The following is an 18974-nucleotide window of genomic DNA, read 5'->3' as shown; positions in this document are numbered from 1 at the left end:
AGTCAGGCACAGAAAGAGAAATACCACATGTTCTCACTTATTGGTGGGAGCTAAAAATAAATAAATAAATTCACACTCACACAAAGAAAAACCGGGGTGGGGGAGAAGACTTAACAACTACAGTTCCTTGAAGTTGATAGGACAAGCAAACAGAAAGGACATTGTTGGGTGGGAGGGGGGAGAGGGAGGAGGGAGGGGGGTTTTGGTGGTGGGCCACAATAATCAACCTCATTGTATATCGACAAAATAAAATTAAGAAAAACAAAGAAAACAAACAAACAAACATAAAAAGAAATTGGTTAAGGGTCACAAATAATGATCACATTTCTGTAACGATGAATATACTAGTTATCCTGATTTGATCATTACATATTATACACAGGTATTGATATTCAGCTCTATACCCCACAAATATATGTATAATCAATAATGTTTTGATAAGAATAAAATTTTAAAAATTCAAAAAAAAATAAAGATTATATGAATTTTTTCGTGAACTTTACGAAGACCCCTCATATTAGCCATTGTGTTTGGCATGTTTGCTTCCCCTTTTAAGGATTTTGATTTTCTATTTCAATATTAAAAGCTTTATTTTGCTTGAATATAGGAAGCTGCAAATTCTTTTTGAAAGGAGGTAGGGTTAAACAACCAAAACTTTACTGGGTGGAGGACACAGGAAATAATCACAATTTGTGGTAATGGGCATACTAATAGTATTGATCTGTCCATCATATCGTGGACACAAGTGGTGATGGTCAGCTTTGTACTCCATGAATATGTATAACCGATAACATTTTTAAAATAAGATAAAATAACTTTATAGAATAAAAATTAAATCCAATGAAATTTTTGTGAACCAGATGGAGAAAATTAAGCTATATGGCTACATAATTAGGTGAGTTTGTAACTCCAAAAGAATGGATTCATGAGTTGGTATTAACCTGAAGATTAGTCTTTGCTACCATGAGGGTTCTGACTTCAGTTTTACCCAGTCTACCAATTTAGATTAGGAGTCAGCAAACTGTGGCCTGAAGTCCAACAGCTTGTTTTCATAAATAAAGTTTTATTAGAACACAGCCATACACATTTGGTTGTGTTTGGTCTACAGATACTTTTGCACTACAGTGGTAGAGATGACTAGTTCTAACAGAGACTATGTGGTCCACAAGCCTAAGATACATACTGTCTTGCTCTGTAAGAAAAAGTTTGGGCCGGCCTGGTGGCGCACTGTTATAGTGCGCTGCTTGGGAAGCGCAGTGGCGCTCCCGCCGAGGGTTCGGATCCCACATACAGACCGGCCGCTCACTGGCTGAGCGAGGGGCGGGAGCAACACCGTGGGTTGTGATCCCGTGGCCGGTCCCGGTCTGGTACGGGCGCGACACTGAGGGTTGCGATCCGTTGCCGGTCACGAAAAAAGACAAAAAGGGAAAAAAAAAAAAAGAAAAAGAAAAAGTTTGCCAACTCCTGAATTAGATGAAGGCAGTTGACATGACTACCATACCTGAAGATGACACAAACTGGGAGGAATAGCTAATACACTACATGGTAGAACAGAAACTCACAAAGATCAGAACTGAAAAAAATAGGCTGTAACAATCAGGCTGAAATTTAATAATGGATCTGCAACATAACCAGTGCCATTTTAGATAAGCCCAAGTACAAAATGACACTGTCCACCTCCTTCCCTCCCCTACCCTGTTCTCTTTCATTAAGAAGCTTCATGATTTCGAAGAAAATGAAACTTTCGGCATTTCTGCATGCGCAGAACTCTCCATCCCTATGACCTAACTCAATCCCCGCCCTGGAATTACATCACCCAGCTCTTGGCGCCAACATACCTATATAAGCTCTACCACCCCCATGCCTGGTGCTGTCCCATTTTCAGCGCAGCCCTGGGCGGCCTGCCACTCTGAGCACAGCCTGTGACTGCAAGTTCACAACCCAGGAAAGACTTCTCCTGGGAGTTTACTTCATTTTCAGAGCAGCCCTGGGCTGCCTGCCACTTTGAGTACAACCTGGCAGATTTCTTAAATAAAGCTTGAACAGTACCCAGCAACTCAGCTCACTTTCTTTCATTTTGAGGCTGAAACCCAGGTAGGGTTTTGGCCGATGTTGTGGATGATCCCCTCTCTCTTGTGGTGATCGGCCCTTGGCTGCCCTTGGCTGCCCTTCCAAGACCTGCTGAAACTGGATGCCTCCAGGACTCTCTCTCCTTTTGTCATTTCAGACCAACGCATCCAACATCAGCCTCAATTCAGGGTGAGTCAGTGGGTCTGTCCTTTCTCGTCTTGGGTTCCCCTGACTGGCTCTCACTCCCATTCTCGAAGCCCAGATGCCTGGCCAAGGGAACTCTTCTCATGCCCCCCAGCTACTGGAGGACACTCTTCTAGCGGGTCGCTGGCTTTTCTCTCAAAAAGAATGTGGGCACCGAAGGGGACGCCCTTTGCTGGCACTCTTCTTGTACCAGGACTGACTGCCCTTTCTCACCCTCTACACGGGATCCTCAAGATCCAAACCTCCACACTCTATGCCCTTGGGCCATCTCCTGGCCAATTTCTCGGCCTCCAGGGAGACATTAAAACTCAAACAACTTGTTACAATGGATCCCGGTGGCCACAAGATGGCACTTGATTTAGACACTCACAGAAACAGGAAAAGCTGTAGAGATTCCTTGTTCGAGCCTTCTCCTATCTCTGAACATGTTTTTCTCTCTGTCAAAACTGTCCTATGTCTCAGATTCTCCTAGCTCATGCTCAACCTCTGCTTCCAGACTCGGATCAATCTTCTGATCCGTCAACCCTCCACATTTCTCTCTCTTCCCTCTCCCTGGCCTCAAGATGCTCACCCCAGCTGCTGAACCCCTCTCTTTCTCCCCCTTCGTCAGGTAACAACCTCGCCTCAGCTCTGGCTTTTCATAACCCTTCCATAAAGTGGCTGGGACGGAAGGAGTTGTCCAAGTCCATGTACAGGGAGTAGGTCAGAGAGGTGGGTTAGGAACTCGCTGGGATTTTCAGTGGATCGCGAAAGTTTAATTTCTGAACTCCCTACTCCTTCCAAAAAGGGTGAAATCCTTTCTTTCTTGGGACTTGCAGGGTATCAGCACCTATGGATTCCTAACTTTGGCATGCAAGCAAAACTACTTTATGGGGCAGCCAAAGGGGATCTTGCCATTCCTTTAGATCCCACAAAGCCCATTCATTCTCCCTCCATCACTTAAAAGCCACTCTCCTCACAGCCCCAACTCTCAAACCTATCTCATCCTTTTATCCTATATGTCACTGAAACCCAAGGACTGGTGGTCGGGGTTTTGGAACAAAAGGCAGGAGATATTTTCTCCCCAGTTACAAACCTCTCCAAATAACTAGACACCACAGCTCGAGAATGGGCCCCTGTTTACGGGCCTTGGCAGCAGCCACCCTTTTAGCACAAGAAAGCTCTAAACTAACTTTTGGACAACAAACAGTGAAGACCTTCTCAGCCATAAGGCCAAGTCAATTCTCTCCCCTTCCCACCTACAACTTGTTCACCTTATTTTCATTGAGAATTCCCAGTTTTCCTTCAAACCTTGCCCTTCCCTTAAATCCAGCCACTCTCATTCCAAAACACTCATGACCCTTAACTGCATGGAGGCTTTAGACCTCTTTCTCAGTCCCTTTCCACACATCTCTCTGCATCCCATTACACAGTTCATAGATAGGAGTGCCACCTCCATGCCTGCCCCCTGGGCGGGTCATGCCATAGTAAATCTAACAGAAGCTATTGAGGTTGCACAACTCCCAAAGGAGGTTGGGGTTATACACTGCAGAAGACACCAAACCTCAAATGACCCCATAGCCCAGGGAAACAAACTGGCAAGTCTAACTGCAAAATAGGCGGCTCAATCACCAGGCCCCCACTCTTCCTCTCCTGCTCAGGTCCTTCTCATGGCCCCTATGCCCTTATCCCAATATACATCCCAAGAAACACAACACCTCCAATGGTTGGGAGCACAGAGAAAGGACAACTGGTATACTCTCTGGTTGCTATGTCTTCCCTACCACAAAAGCTGAGCAAATCCTTTTAGATTTCCAGAATTCAGTTCATATAGACCATGCTGGGAAGGGCCTTATACAGTGCTTCTCACCACTCCCACGGCAGTAAAAGTACTAAGAAAGGCCCCTTGGTATCACTTATCCTCGGCAAAACTAGCACCTGAGACTTTACCCAAAAATCTGTTAACACCAAGCCAGAGGGGTCCTGCTACTCAACCTCTAACCTGACATCTCCTCACACTTCATCCATTTTAGGACCCACAAAATGAAAAATCTCCAGGATCTCCACTCTTTCCCCAATCCCTGAAGAACGATGATCTTTCCCCCAGCAATTATCCTCTCACTCGTGCAGGCCCACTTCACGTCCTTCACACAAGAGCTACTCCAAGACTGGTCCCAACCTGCTATCACAGGTTTGCCATCATGGAACATGATAAGTATATTCTACCCCATGTCCCTAACCTTTACTTGCTACAGGATTGGCCAGTGCTGCCCCAGAGCAGTGTAACATTATAGGAAGATTTCTCCTGGCACTTCTTTACCTCCTATCAGTAAGATGCTTTTTAGTAATTTCATTGTGGCAATGTGCCCTTTCAATTCTTGCAGCTCCCTAACCCTTCACATCCTTCCCATGTTTTTCCTCCTATCTCAATGCTCCCCCTTACCTGGAACATGGCGGTTCAGACTGGTCCCCGAGCGACTCATCTGTCTCCCACTTCGTGAGAAACTCTTTGTGGTCACTCCCCCACCCTGTCAATGCAGCCCGCGATGTTTCCACAAACGTCTCTTCACTTTCCTTTAATCTCACCTCACTGGGGACTGTCAGTGTTATGCGGGGCCTGCCCGCACTCTGCTTTACTACCACCACCAAATACCACCATTCACTTACCCCCTCCTTACACATGCCCTAAAACCGGAATATGTTTCCTTTGTAAAACTACATTATCCTATTGCAACGTGATTTCTTACATATTCTTTTGGCTTGTCCCTGACATCACCCTCCAGACAGATGGAGAGATGGAGATGGGACTGGGACTAACTTCAGCCCCCATCTCAGGAAGTGCCCCTACTCCCATAGGGCATTAATTGGGGCAGGGATCCTTCCTGCTACTGGGATTGGCATAGTGGGCCTTGATACTGCCTCTCAATTCTATCAAAAACTCTCAGAAGAACTAAGCATAGATAGCATCTCCTCCCTCCAGTGACAGGTCACCTCACTCATGACAGTCGACAGTCACTTTACAGAACCGTCTGGCCCTTTACTTCCTTACAGCTGAGAAGGAAGGCACCTGCCTCTTCTTGGGGGAGGAATGTTGTTATTACATAAATGAGTCCAGGGTGATCCAAAACAACTTAAACCATTTCACTGAACCCTTGGATACCCTGGCTTATGCCCCTACTAGGACCCCTAACTGTGCCTCATCCTACTTTTTGGTCCCTGTCCCTTTTGGTGTTTCTCTAATTTCTTGCAGGAACTTATATAGGCTTTCACCAACCAAAAGGTCACTGAATTGTTCCTGCGAGGAGGATATCAGCCCCTCAGAATCAGCGACCCTTCCAGGAGGAATACAACCTCCCCACATGAAACCAATACCCTGCCACCTAATTGTTTTGCCCGCCAACATAAATCTTTTATTTTTTCCATATCTTCACCCATCTCCAGCAAGAAGTAGCTTCAGAAGAATGAGACCTCTGCCCTTTTTCCCTTTTTCCTATACTTAAAAGGCAGGAATAATAGATCTGCAACATAACCAGTGCCATTTTAGAGAAGCCCAAGTACAAAACGGTGCTGTCCACCTCCTCCCCTCCCCTCCCCCATTCTCTTTTACAAGAAGCCTCACGGCTCCAGAGAAAATGAAACTTTTGGCGTTTCTGCATGCACAGAACTCTCCATCCCCATGACCTAACTCAATCCCCAACCCGGAATTACATCACCCAGCTCTTGGCGCCAACATATCTATATAAACTCTACCACCCCCACACCTGGTGCTGTCCCCCATTACCGGGGCAGCCCTGGGCTTTCCTCCATTTTGAGTACAGCCCAGCAGATTTCTTTCTTAAATAAAGCTTGAACGGTACCTGGCATCTCGGCTCACTTTCTTTCACTTAATAGTCTATAAAGTATGGCTACTAGGTACCTAATTCACCATAAAAGTAGAAGATATGGAATTCAGGCATTAAGAGCAACCGACATTGTAAAGATCAGTTTTATAAGCCCAATAAATTAACCATATGATGTGACTGCCAGAAAAGAGCTAATTTAAATATTGCCTGAATTAAAAGAAATACTGGATCTAGAACAGTGCTGCCCAATAGAACTTGCTGTGATAATGGAAATGTTCTCTATCTGTGCTGTCCAATAAGGTACCCACTAGCTACATGTGGCTAGTGTGACTGAGGAACTAAATTTTTAATTTTTTAAAATTTTAATTAAGTATAAATAGCTACGTGTGGCTAGTTGCTACCATACTGGACAACACAGGTATAGAACATTTAGAACATGCAAGGTATACACTACTGTTTAGATCAGATCTGCAGTATTGTGCTCAGTTCTAGTTGCCACACTTACAAACTGTAAGTGACACCCAGAAAGTGACCATATCATGAACAATATTAGGATGAACTGGGGGAAAGCTCTCAAGTTAAAGATTTAGATGTTACCATGAGGCACAAGGCAGCCTTAGAAATTACTGAAAAACATGTATAAATTCTAAATGAGGAAGAATTTTCTGTTCCAGATTTATAAAAATATAATGAGCTCTCTTCTTCGACAGGTATTCCAGAAGAGGCTAAATCACTTCTCATACAAGAAGTTACACAGAACTCAAGTGTCAGGTAGGAGATTAGTCTAACTATACCCCAAGGGCCAAATCTAACCAGCCGCTTTATTTTGCAAAGAAAGTTTTATTGGAATACAGCCACATCCATTCATTTATATATTGTCTGTGGCTGCTTTCACACTACAACAGCAGAGTTGAGTGGTGCAACAGAGATCTTATGGCTTATAACGCCTGAAATATTTACTATCTGTCCCTTTATAAAAAATGTTTGCTGACCTCTGGTCTAGAATAGTGGTTCTCAGAACCACATGGAGAACTAATAAAGAATACAGACACTTGGGCTTGTTGAAGTAATATAGGGCCTGACCTCTACAGTTTTATCTGTTTCCTTCAGTGATTTAATAACAGCTTTATTGAAGTATAATCCACATACAATACAATTTATACGTTTAAAGTTTACAATTCAATGGTTTTTTAGTATATTCTCAGAATTGTGCAACCATCTCTCAATAAATTTTAGAACATTTTCATCACGCCTAAAAGAAACACCATATCCATTAGCAGTCACTCCGCATTTTCCCCCAACTTCTGTAGCCCTAGGCAACTATAATCTACTTTTTCTCTCTATAAATTTGCCTATTTGGAGCATATCATATAAGTGGAACTTACAATATGTGATTTTTTTTGTGACTGGCTTCTTTCACTTAGCATGTTTTCAAGGTTTATCCATGTTGTAACATGTATCAGTACTCTGCTTCTTTTTATTGACAAATATTCCATGGTATGGTTATATCACATTTTGTTTATCCATTCATCTGTTGATGAACATATAGGTTGTTTCCACTTTTTAGCTATTATGAATAATGCTGCTAAGAATGTTCATGTACAAGTGTTTGTGTGAATATATGCTTTCAATTTTCTTGGCTTTATTTATACCTAGGGGTGGAATTGCTGGGTCATATGGTAACTGTATATTTAACTTATTGAGGAACTAATAGACTTTTTCTAAAGCAGCTGCACCATTTTACATTCCCACCAGCAGTGTATGATGGTTACAATTTCTCCACATCCTTGACAATACCTTTTATTATCTGTCTTTTTTATTATAGCCATCCTAGCAAGTGTGAAGTGGTTTCTCATTGTGGTTTTGATTTGCATTTCCCTGATGGCTAATGATGTTGAGCATCTGTTCAAGTGCTTACTCCCCAGTGATTCTGATGACACCAAAGTTTGAGAACCACTAAGAGGTCTGTAAAACCTTCAATGTCCCTTTTGACATCAATGATCCCATGAAGATAAAGCCAGAGATGCATATCACTTGCAGAACTGCACTTGCTCATGCCTTCCTGTTCTACATGACTCTGGCCTGCAGGTTAACCTAGCCTAACTCCTATTTTATAAAGCCCTATCTTATTTCTTTTTCATTTTATTTCATTTTTTAAAATTTAATATAAATTTTTAAATTAAGTTTCCTATTTTTTTAAGTCATTAAGCAAGCAGTTACATATTCTAAATTGATCAGCATAATGGCAAATATTGTGCTTTCAGTATAAGTATATATATATTTCTTTTATGTGTTAATGAAAACCTTATAAAGATAATAGTCTTTAGCGAAAGGAAAATCAATTCTTCTGTACCTTTCGTGATCCATCAGCAGTTTAACAATGTTCAGACAGAATTCTAAAGACATCTCAAGATGCAGTATTTCCATGACAGCTAAAGTGAAAAAATGAAATATCAGTTTCACTTTTTAGGAAGCTTAGCTATTTTCAGTAATTTTCCTCTATTCAAAATCTACATACTAAATGTTTCCCATATGCCATGTTTTGCCAAACTATTTATCAAAATCTTCTTTTTTAAGTACTAATATCCAATGATAGAGAGTATAGTGACACAGACACTTTTATATGGATGACAAAGTAACTTGGTACAATCCTTTTGAAAAGCAATTTGGCAATACTAATATGCTAAGTCCACTGTGGTTAAGAGCTTGGGATCTGAAGTCGGACGGACCTAAATTTGAAACCACTTGTCACCTGTATGGCCACAGGCAAGTTACTTAATTTTTCTGCACCTTAGTTCTGTCATCTGTAAAATGGGGAATATACCACCAATCTCTCTGGGTTGTTAATAGAATTACATGAGGTAATGTATGGAAATTACATTGCAAAGCACCTATCACTTAGTAAGCATTCAATATATAGCAGCTGGGCTGGCCAGCTGGCTCAGCTGGTTAGAGCATGGTGCTGATAACACCAAGGTCAAGGGTTCAGATCCCCTTACCAGCCAGCTGCCAAAAAATAAATAAATAGCAGCTGCTATTATTATTATTCTCTTTACTTCAGAAATCGTACTTCTGAAAAGTCATTTGAAATAAATATGGGAAAAAGGTTTATGAACAAAGATATTAAAAGCAGTGTAGATTATAGTAACAATAGAAAGGAAATGTACCCTGAATATCTGCTATTGGGTAGTGATAAACTATTATCCAACCATTAAAGTTGTTAAGTATGAAATAACATGGAAAAAAATGACTATGCATGAATATAAAAATATTTATAAGATTAGTAAGAGAAAAATTAGAAAACAAGGCTACAAGTACTTATGTTCACAATTTCTAAGTGATTTTGTTTAGATTCAAGTATTTATTCAACAAATATTTAAGGAGTGTATTCTCTGTGCCAGGCACTGTGCTTAGTGCTGAGTACCCAGCAGTGAACAAAGCAGAAAAAAATCCCTGCTGTCACGGTGCTTAAATTCTAGAGGATGGTGGGACTATAAGTATTTTTAGTATGTATTTTCCCAAAATTTCTTTAATGAGTATGTACTACCCATTTATAATAAAAAAATTTGTATATTTTTAAATTTCTACTTTTTCTTCTTTTTTTTTTTTTTTTTGACCAGTAAGGGGATCGCAACCCTTGGCTCGGTGTCGTCTGCACCACGCCAGTGAGCACAGTGGCCATCCCTATATAGGATCCAAACCCGCAGCACTGCATTCTCCCGAGTGAGCAACAGGGCCAGCCCAAGTTTCTACTTTTTCTACTACAAAAAATACCAGTGAAATTCTAATGCCAGAAGTTAGATTAACCATTCTAAGAGTAAGGTAAGTATTTCACTAGCAAAGAAATAAACAGACTATAAAAATGCGAGTTTCATACATTCTCTCAATACAACAAAGTAAAAATCAATTTTATTATTTTAAAATATAAAATAATTTGTATTCAGAGAAGTCTCTCAATTTGTAATCAATGAGTGACTCTGCAACTTCATTACTCCAGCTATCAGGAGTATCTAGATTGAGTTAAGTGAAAACAATCTGAAAATAAAGAATAATTTCACTTTAAACTCTGCTTTTTATCTACATTTGGATAAACACTGTAATGGGGAATTCTAGTCCAAAACTAATCAACTTCAAACTTGGCGACTCCAATAATCTCTCTGGTCTTCCTATATTGTATTAGTTTGAGTAAGCCTATTCCTTTAACTGGTTAGTTGGTTTGTTTATTCCCGTACTCAAAATAGGGGAGATGTCTTCCTGGTTCCTAACATTTCTTAACCTGTGTATGCTAAGGTGATACAACTACCTAGAAATGCAGAATCCTGTATATGTTTGAGCTTCTGAGGTCTCTTAAGTGACTGTATAAAATTCTAGAGGTCACAGAAAGATTCAGCAGTACTAAACTTAGGGCTACTGCCAAATTTTATTATTGCCCTAATTATTAAAAATTGATAACTATTTATTGGATAATCAGTAATTATAACATATAATTTTGTATAGTACAAATAATCAGCTCTTAAAGATTACTAATGTACTATAGCATGTACACATTAAAAGAATTTAGAGTAAATTATTTTTATGACTAAACAAAATTGAAATGTTGAGGGCCAGTATTGCATAGAGAGATTTTTGCCTCACTTAATGCAAGTATTAGTACTAGTAGTAGTAATAATAATAATAATAATAATAATAATAAAATAATAATAACTACAATTATAGGTAACATGTTTCACACACTAACTATGTACCAGGTATGGTGCTAAATGCTTTATATACATTATGTCATAAGATTCAAAAAACAACACGATGAGGCAGATATTATTATTATTATATCTCTTTTAAAAATGAATAAACTGAAGCACAGAAGAGTTAAGTAACTCGCCCAATGACCTACAGATACATATCAGTATGTTTATTTTGTGCTGTGTACTTTCTAGTTCCTTGAGAATTATGAAAAACAAACAGCAATGTTTATACAAGTAATCAATAGGTAATCTTTCTTCATTGTGGTAAACAACTTCAGAAGGGTTCAGCAGCTGCAATTCTCTGCTGGACTAAAAGAAAACTGATTACTTTCACTCAGTTCTTTTTTTTAATAACCACCTTATAAATTTGCTATGATTTCCTCTTTCTCTCTTTCTGGCTGACAATCTTCCCCTTTTCAAATGTGATCAGTTTCCTTCTCAGCCACCATAAGATTATACCTATTCTTAGCATACTCCAAAAGATCTTACATTCAACAAACTGTTGGTAATATTTCAAAATTGTGTGCTCTTCACACACAGAGATGATACCTTCGAGGAGTTCTTCATTAGCTGTTTCACTTTTCAAGAGGATTTGCATCTTTAAGAAAAGCCCAGCAGGATTTAAATGTTCCTATTTTAAACAAAGAAATCACAATATTAAAACTGTGGAATGTAGAAGACAATTTTCAAGTAATTGCCTATTTTATTCAACCACCACAGGACAACTCAATCAAAGGAAATCAAAATTTTAAAGATATCATAACATCAGGTCTATCCCTGAGGATATTTTCTGATATTTTATTCAATCTAAATGAAATAATACAAGGAAAAGGACTTGTAAACATCTATATTGAATGACAAACATTTAATGGTCTGATCAATACTCAAACTGAATATGAAGCCATATTCTTGATAAGCAAAACCCCAAATATCAGTTGGATTTCTTTTCTTTTGAGATTTTATTAACAACAAAGGTCCTTTTCAAACAATGGTAGAACAAAATAGAAAATGTATTGATTTTTATATAGGATATGTCTATCATGTCTACCATTAACAACGATGTACTCTGAATGATGTTTCCAAGTCATTGTTAGCTGGCCCTAAGCTATCTGTGTGTGATCTTTTGCCTGGGTTTCACTTTTGCCTGACAGGGTACAACTTTAAACAGCTGGATAAGATTAAAAGTGCAATCTAGGCCCATAGAACAGAATTTTTCTCTATACAAAGCCAATTAGCCTCTACATGAACATTATACTCATAATTCCATACAATGGAAATCAGTACAGGTATTCATGTGTGAGATACCTTAAAACTGGAAAGTTAGGAAAATTAAGCACTAGTATTAAAAGGGTTTGCAAATATAGATGACACCAATACAAAGAATAAACTAAGGTTGCCAATTTTAATTTATTACATGACCATCTTTCCTACAGGCATGTTGAACTATGCATTAGGTTCAACTCCCTTTTACCTTCAGAAATGTATAGGTCTTCCAGATCTTAGTAGCATCTGTTTTCCTCCACTCTGCTGTACTCACACCAAGTTAACGTTCTGTTCTCTTTATTTAATTACTAAACAACTCCAGAGAATGAACACTTTTGCTTCCATTGTATCATCGTTTCTTTGCTTTCATAAACATTTGCACTGTATTTGCCCATCCTTAGTGTCTCTTGGAACTACACTTTTAGAAGTTATGAATGATTGCCTGTTAAATCCATCAGCTTTCTCCCTACCATCAATATTCTTGTCTTTGTAACCTTTCTCACTATTGTTTCTCTTTTCTTTCTTCGATTTTTGTTTACTTTCTACCAAATAATTTATTAAGAAACAGGCTCCAGGTACAACAAAAATATAAGGTAAGTATTGTGAACCCTGTTTTTCAGATGAGGAACCTGAGTGAGGCCCAGATGGAGTTAAGTAACTTACCCATGGTCACACAGTTGGTAAGTGATACAGCTGAAATTTGTTTTTTGTTTTTTTTTTTTTTAAAGGAACATAAAACTATTTATTGACCAGTATTTACAATAAACAATATACAGTTGGGTAACATTCTGATTACTACAGAGCTATTGTTTTCCTGACTTCTGCTGAACCAGTAACCAAAATACTGAAAGATTTGAGCCTACATGTAAGGAATGAGTAGGGATAAACAAAAACCATGCAGGTTGATAGTTTGGTTTACAAGTTTACCCATTTATGCCAGCACATCCTAAACTGACAACATCTCTAACCATGTGCTATGTTTTCATGAGCCGAATCTTAGACATTCCATAAATCATGAACTTTTAGTCAATATAACACAGGGATTTCAACTCTTTGTAAAGGAATGGCTCGCTAGAGGAATCTTTAAATGTCCTTTTAACTGAATCTTGCTTAGCTGATTAAAACATCAGGATTTGTCCAGTTTCCTCATTGGGGTAGGTTGTTGGTAGTGACGAATTCTCCAAATAAATGGTTGCACTTATATGACTATAGATATAGATATGGATTCTGATATGGCTCTGTTTTTAAATTATCCAATTACAGAATCATCTACTTAATTTGAAAGGTTATGGCTTCAGAAAAAAATTCAACTCAAAGTGATTTATTTCTTAGGTTTTTTCAGAATGATGGCATCTCAGAAACATGAGCTTACCCCATGGTTTTTGCTTTGGTGAATGTTTAAAAGCAAATAAACAAAAGAAGCCATTTACATATATATTTTATATATATACACACACAAAAACAAACAAACCCAGAATGGTCCTTAGGCATATGAATTAAACATAAGTTCTGATTGAGTAATGACTGTGGAAATTTCCCCCAACATTTAGAAAAGGTGTTTTCTAATGCAGAGGAAATAATATACCATGGTATCAAATGTTCTTTTCTGATAAAGGAGGCAACTACAGAAAGCTTTTATTTATTTGTAAAAAAATAACCAGTGCTATTGATGCAAAAGATATTTTATATATGTATACATAAATACATAAAAAGCAATGCAAACAATTATTGAGCTTCATCTTCTGGAAAAGAACGCCAAGTTAGTCTCTTCATAAAAAGCAATTACAATATGAGGACACTTCATATTTGCCTCTTTTTTTTTTTTTTTTCCTTTTTGTCTTTTTTCGTGACCGGCAACGGATCGCAACCCTCAGTGTCGCGCCCGCACCGGACCGGGACCGGCCACGGGATCGCAACCCTCGGTGTTGCCCCCGCCCCTCGCTCAGCCAGTGAGCGGCCGGTCTGTATGCGGGATCCGAACCCTCGGCGGGAGCGCCACCGCACTTCCCAAGCAGCGCACTATAGCAGTGCGCCACCGGGCCGGCCCCATATTTGCCTCTTTTGCCAGCACCAAGTCTGCCTCAAATGAATCTTTCCACTTCATGAGAAACATCAATTCTCCACTGCTGTCTGTGGCACCAATTATTGTTTCAGGATCAAGGCCTCTGGCAAAGGCTCTTGGTTTATCAGTATCTATTTTCTTCTTTGATTTGCTGTAATCCAATTCACTGTCAGATAAAGATTTTCTTTTTGTATCATCTTTTTCTTTACCAGCTTTTTGAGAATTAAGAAATGCTTCAGTTAACTCTGGACAACCTAAATTTTCTTCAGGTTCCCAAATATTGTCATCATCTGTAAATTCCTTCCACTTGAGGAAACACTCCACCTTCCCATTCACTACATGTTGGTCCAGTACTTTTTCCACCACAAATTCTTCAGGCTCTGCCTCTTCAACTTTTTTACTTTTTCCATTCTGTTTCTTTCCCATTTTTTGCAATGTAGTTTTATTGGAGGCCATTTTTACTTGGAGACTTGAAGAGCTATTGTTCACCACCTCTGAGCTGCTCTGGGTCGCGGGTCTGCAGCATCTTCAGCTCTGCGTATCTCTAGCTTGAGCCACATATGACAGCTGAAAGTTGAATTAAGATCTCTCTGACTCTAAAGGTCATAATCTTTCTACTATAATATGCTGCCTCCCTTGAAGCTCTGTCTATCCTGGACCTGCATATTACTACACTGTCTGGGTCTCCTGCAAGCTGTAAAGATAATGTATCCATTATTTTTAGTGTGGAGTATATCATATACATACACATGTACACATGAGTATATAAAACATATATGTATACTTTATGGAATAATAATAAAACAAACACTCATGTACTTACCACCCAAGTTTACCTACCACCCAGGTTAAGAAACAGAACATTACCACCACATTAGAAGCTAGAAGCCTCCAGTGTAGCCTTGCCCATTTGCATCCTCCTCACTTCTCGACAGAGATAAACACCATCCTGAATTGTGTGCAGTAATTCCCTTGCTTTTCTTTATAGATACACAATATATTGTCGCTATGGGCTGAATTTCCACCCCCACAATTCATATGTTGAAACCTTAATCACCAGTGTGATGGTATTTGGAGGTGGGGCCTTTAGGAGGTAATCGGTTCATAAGGATGGAGCCCCCTTGAATAGGATTAATGCCCTTAAGAGACATAAGAGAGATGATCTCTCTGTCTGTGCCAAGTGAGGATACAGCAGGAGGGTGGCCACTGACAAAGAAGAGGCCCCTCACTAGAAACCCAGTAGGATGGTATCTTGATCTTGGACTTCCCAGCCCCCAGAACTTTGAGAAATAAATTTCTGTTGTTTAAGCCACCCAGTTTATAACATTTTGTGATAGCAGCCCAAGCTGGCTAATATAATTATTTACTTTTGCCTACATTTGAACTTCACTTAAACAGAATCATAATGTATATAAATTCTTCTGTGACTTGCCTCTTTCATTTAAATCATGTTTTTCAGATTCAGCCATGTTGATACATAAAACAATTTATTTGTTTTCATTACTACATAGTATGGTTCTCAAAGGGTGGTCCCTGCATCAGCATCATTTGGGAACTTGTTAGAAATGCAAGCCCCATCCCAAACCTACTGAATCAGAAACTCTGGGACCATTGCCCAGCAAATTGTGTGTGTGTGTGGGGGGAAATATGGGTAAAATCATTATTATTGATTTGCTTATGAAAAGTTTCCATTTCAACATGAATTCTAGTACTTGCTTACTAAGGTAATAAATGAGAAAACTGTTTTAACAGGCATTCTAGGTAATACTTATGCATGCTAGAGTTTCGGAATGACTCCTATAGAGTATTCCATTGCATGAATACATCACAATTTATTTTCCCATTATACTTTGGACATTTGAGTTGCTTCCAACCCAATTGCTATTGTGAAAAATCCTGATATTAGCATTACATACAACTCTAGTAGTATACAAATGCTAGAGCTTTTCCAAACTGTATACCTAGGACTGAAGTTGCTAAGTGGTTGGGTATGATCAAGTTCAACTTTATCGAGTAATGTCAAACTGTTAACGAAAATGATTGTGCAATTCTCAAAAAACTAGGAATGAAAGGAGCTTCCTCAACCTGATAAAGGGTATCTACGAAAAACCCCCAGCTAATGCCATACTTAATGGTGAAATACTGAAAGTTCTCCCCCTAAAATCAGGAACAAGTAAAGGATGTCTGCTCTTGCCACTTCTATTCAACATTATTATTATTTTTTTTTTTTAAAGATGACCGGTAAGGGGATCTTAACCCTTGACTTGGTGTTGTCAGCACCATGCTCAGCCAGTGAGCGAACCGGCCATCCCTATATGGGATCCGAACCCGGGGCCTTGGTGTTATCAGCACCGCACTCTCCCGAGTGAGCCACGGGCCGGCCCTCTATTCAACATTATAATGGATATTCTTACCAGGGTAATTAGGAAAGAAAAAGAGATAAAAGGCATCCAGATTGGAAAGGAAGAAGTAAAACTATTTCTATTTGCAGATGATATGATCTTGTACATAGAAAATCCTAAGGATCCACTAAAACCTATTAAAGCTAAAAAAAAAAAAAAAAGTGCAGCAAGGTTGCAGGATGTAACACTAATATTTTAAAAATCAATTATATTTCTATATATTTAGCAGTGAACAATACAAAAGTGAAGTTAAGAAAATAATTCAATTTACAAAAGCATCAAAAAGAATAAAATACATAGCAATACATTTAACAAAAGAAGGGTAAAACTTGTATACTGAAAATTACAAAACATTGTTGAAAAAAATTAAGGAATACCTAAATAAACATTCTTGGATTTGAAGACTTAATATTCTTAAGATGGCAATAATCCCCAAATTAATCTACAGATTCAAGAGAATCCCTATCAAAACTCAGCTGGCTTTTCTGCAAAAATCAACAAGCTGATCCCAAAATATGAAAATGCAAGACATCCAGAAAAGTCAAAACCTTGAAAAAGAATAAAGTTAGAGGGTGTGGTTTCTTGCTGTGCTTTTTGATTTGCATTCCCTGATTCCTAAGAACGTTGAGCATCTTTTCATATGCTTATTGACCACTGGTATATATTCTTTGGAAAAATGTCTATTCAGATCCTTAGCCCATTTTCAATTAAGGTGTTTGTCTTCTTCTTATTATTATTTTATTATTATTATTTTGGCAGCTGGCCAGTATGGGGAAACAAACGCTTCACCTTGCTATTACAAGGCTGCACTCTAACCAACTGAGCTAACCGGCTAGCCCTGTATTCTTATTACTGAATAGTAAGAGTTCTTTATATATTTTTTTTGGGGGGGGGGTTGTTTTGTTTTTTGCTTTTTTTATTTCTTCTTTTTTTTTTTGAGTTCTTTATATACTCCAAATAATAAACACTTATCAGATATATGACTTGCAAATAACTCTCTCCCACTGTGTTTGGAAGATCCCATGAATTGGTACTTTTACTTTCTTGATGGTTTCCTTTGAGGCAAAACTTTTTAATTTTAATAAAGCCCAATTTTATATTTCTTTTTTGCTTGTGCTTTTAGTGTCATATCTAAGCACCCAAGACTTTTTATATTTCATTATACAAAAAAAAAGTTCAAAAATAACTGTGGAACAAATTTTAATTTCCCCCTTTATTTATTTATTTTTTTTTCTGGTCGTTAGTATTTTTATTGTCATTCTGTAAAGACAACCGAGTACACGTCTAAGGAGCTCCACATTGTGAAAATCAATGTCCAGTGGGTTGCTCGCCCATAAAGTAGCAGCTAGAGTCTGTAATTGTCCTCGTCATCCTCTTTTTCTGCATTTTTGCTTTTAATTTGCTTGAGTTCTCTGAAATTATAAGCAAAGAGGTGTGGGTCTTCATCACACATTTTTCTGTATACATCACAGAGGCTCTTAAATTGTGCAACTGAGAGCTGGCAGGGCCAAAGAGGTCTATATCTGCCAAGTGTAACAGCCTTCCAGTGCTTTCTAAGTGCTGTGCTGTAGGGTATAACAGTCTCTGGTTTGGGGATAAGAGCTTGGCCTGGAATTGTAAAGATGTACTGAACATTAGAAAGGTACTGGGTGGAGGGCCGGCCTGTGGCTCACTTGGGAGAGTGTGGTGCTGATAACACCAAGGCCACGGATTCAAGAAGGAAAGAAAGGTTCTGGGCAGTAATGGAAAGGCGACTGCACTGTTTGCTTCCGGTATTGGCTGAGTCTCTCTGCCACTTCCTTTTGAAAAGTAAAAATCACCTGAGTTCTGCCATAAACAAAAGGTCCATCTCATCTTCCCACTGTCTTTTTAGACTTCCTGGAAAAGCCCTTTCTACGTTGAGTGTCAATGCATTTCCATGGACAATTCTCAGGTTCCCAGGTGCTGTAATCCAGGAATAAACTGAGTATCCTTTTCAACTACCAGAAGTTCAGCAACACTGGCATTGAGAATAGATCTTGTGATTCCTCCTGGTCCAGGGCTCACTTCATAAACATAAGCATTTGTCAGATTGCCAGTTTTCCTTACAATTTTATCTGTCAGCCTCAAGTCCAAGAGAAAATTCTGGGATAGCTGTTTCACTGATTTTAGTTTTAACTACTTAATGATTTCTCGAATCATGGGCAATGGTGGGAGATGGAAGGCACTGAGCTTCCCCAATGCAGCCATGAGCCCTAGCGGATGCCCTCCGTCCTCTAATTTCTCCTCTTTAAAAAAATTTTTAGGGCCGGCCCGGTGGCGCACTGGATAGTGCACCACTTGGGAAGCGTGGCGGCGCTCCCGCCCGAGGGTTTGGATCCCACATACAGACCGGTTCCCGCTCACTGGCTGAGTGAGGCGCGGGAGCAAC

General features: G+C 39.0%; 2 protein-coding genes across 2 annotated transcripts in view; both read right to left on the bottom strand.

The window, feature by feature from the left end:
- TEX11 (testis expressed 11) overlaps positions 1-18974 on the bottom strand; it is a 178280-nt gene that overhangs the window by 46119 nt on the left and 113187 nt on the right. Inside the window, exons 11-12 of the mRNA XM_008567576.1 lie at positions 11387-11468; positions 8449-8527 (exon numbers count right to left, since the gene is read on the bottom strand). Coding sequence (XP_008565798.1) covers positions 8449-8527; positions 11387-11468 — 161 coding nt within the window. The remainder of the gene's footprint in view (positions 1-8448; positions 8528-11386; positions 11469-18974) is intronic.
- On the bottom strand, positions 13836-14618 carry LOC103586323 (chromobox protein homolog 3-like). Its single transcript, XM_008567572.1, has 2 exons — positions 14157-14618; positions 13836-13910 (listed from the first exon to the last, which is right to left on the bottom strand). The coding sequence occupies exons 1-2, from the start codon at positions 14616-14618 to the stop codon at positions 13836-13838; spliced, it is 537 nt and encodes a 178-aa protein (XP_008565794.1).

Source organism: Galeopterus variegatus, unplaced genomic scaffold (genome assembly GCF_000696425.1).
Source record: "Galeopterus variegatus unplaced genomic scaffold, G_variegatus-3.0.2 Scaffold331, whole genome shotgun sequence".
NCBI lineage: Eukaryota > Metazoa > Chordata > Mammalia > Dermoptera > Cynocephalidae > Galeopterus > Galeopterus variegatus.
The sequence above is the reverse complement of the archived record's forward strand: the minus strand, read 5'-3'. Positions and strand labels throughout refer to the sequence as shown.

Excerpts from the sequence above, each read along its gene's own strand:
- LOC103586323 (XM_008567572.1), bottom strand. The coding sequence starts at position 14,618 with ATGGCCTCCAATAAAACTACATTGCAAAAAATGGGAAAGAAACAGAAT. Across the intron at positions 13,911-14,156 it reads ACTTGGTGCTGGCAAAAGAG|GCAAATATGAAGTGTCCTCA; the intron begins GCAAATATGGGG and ends AAAAAAAAAGAG.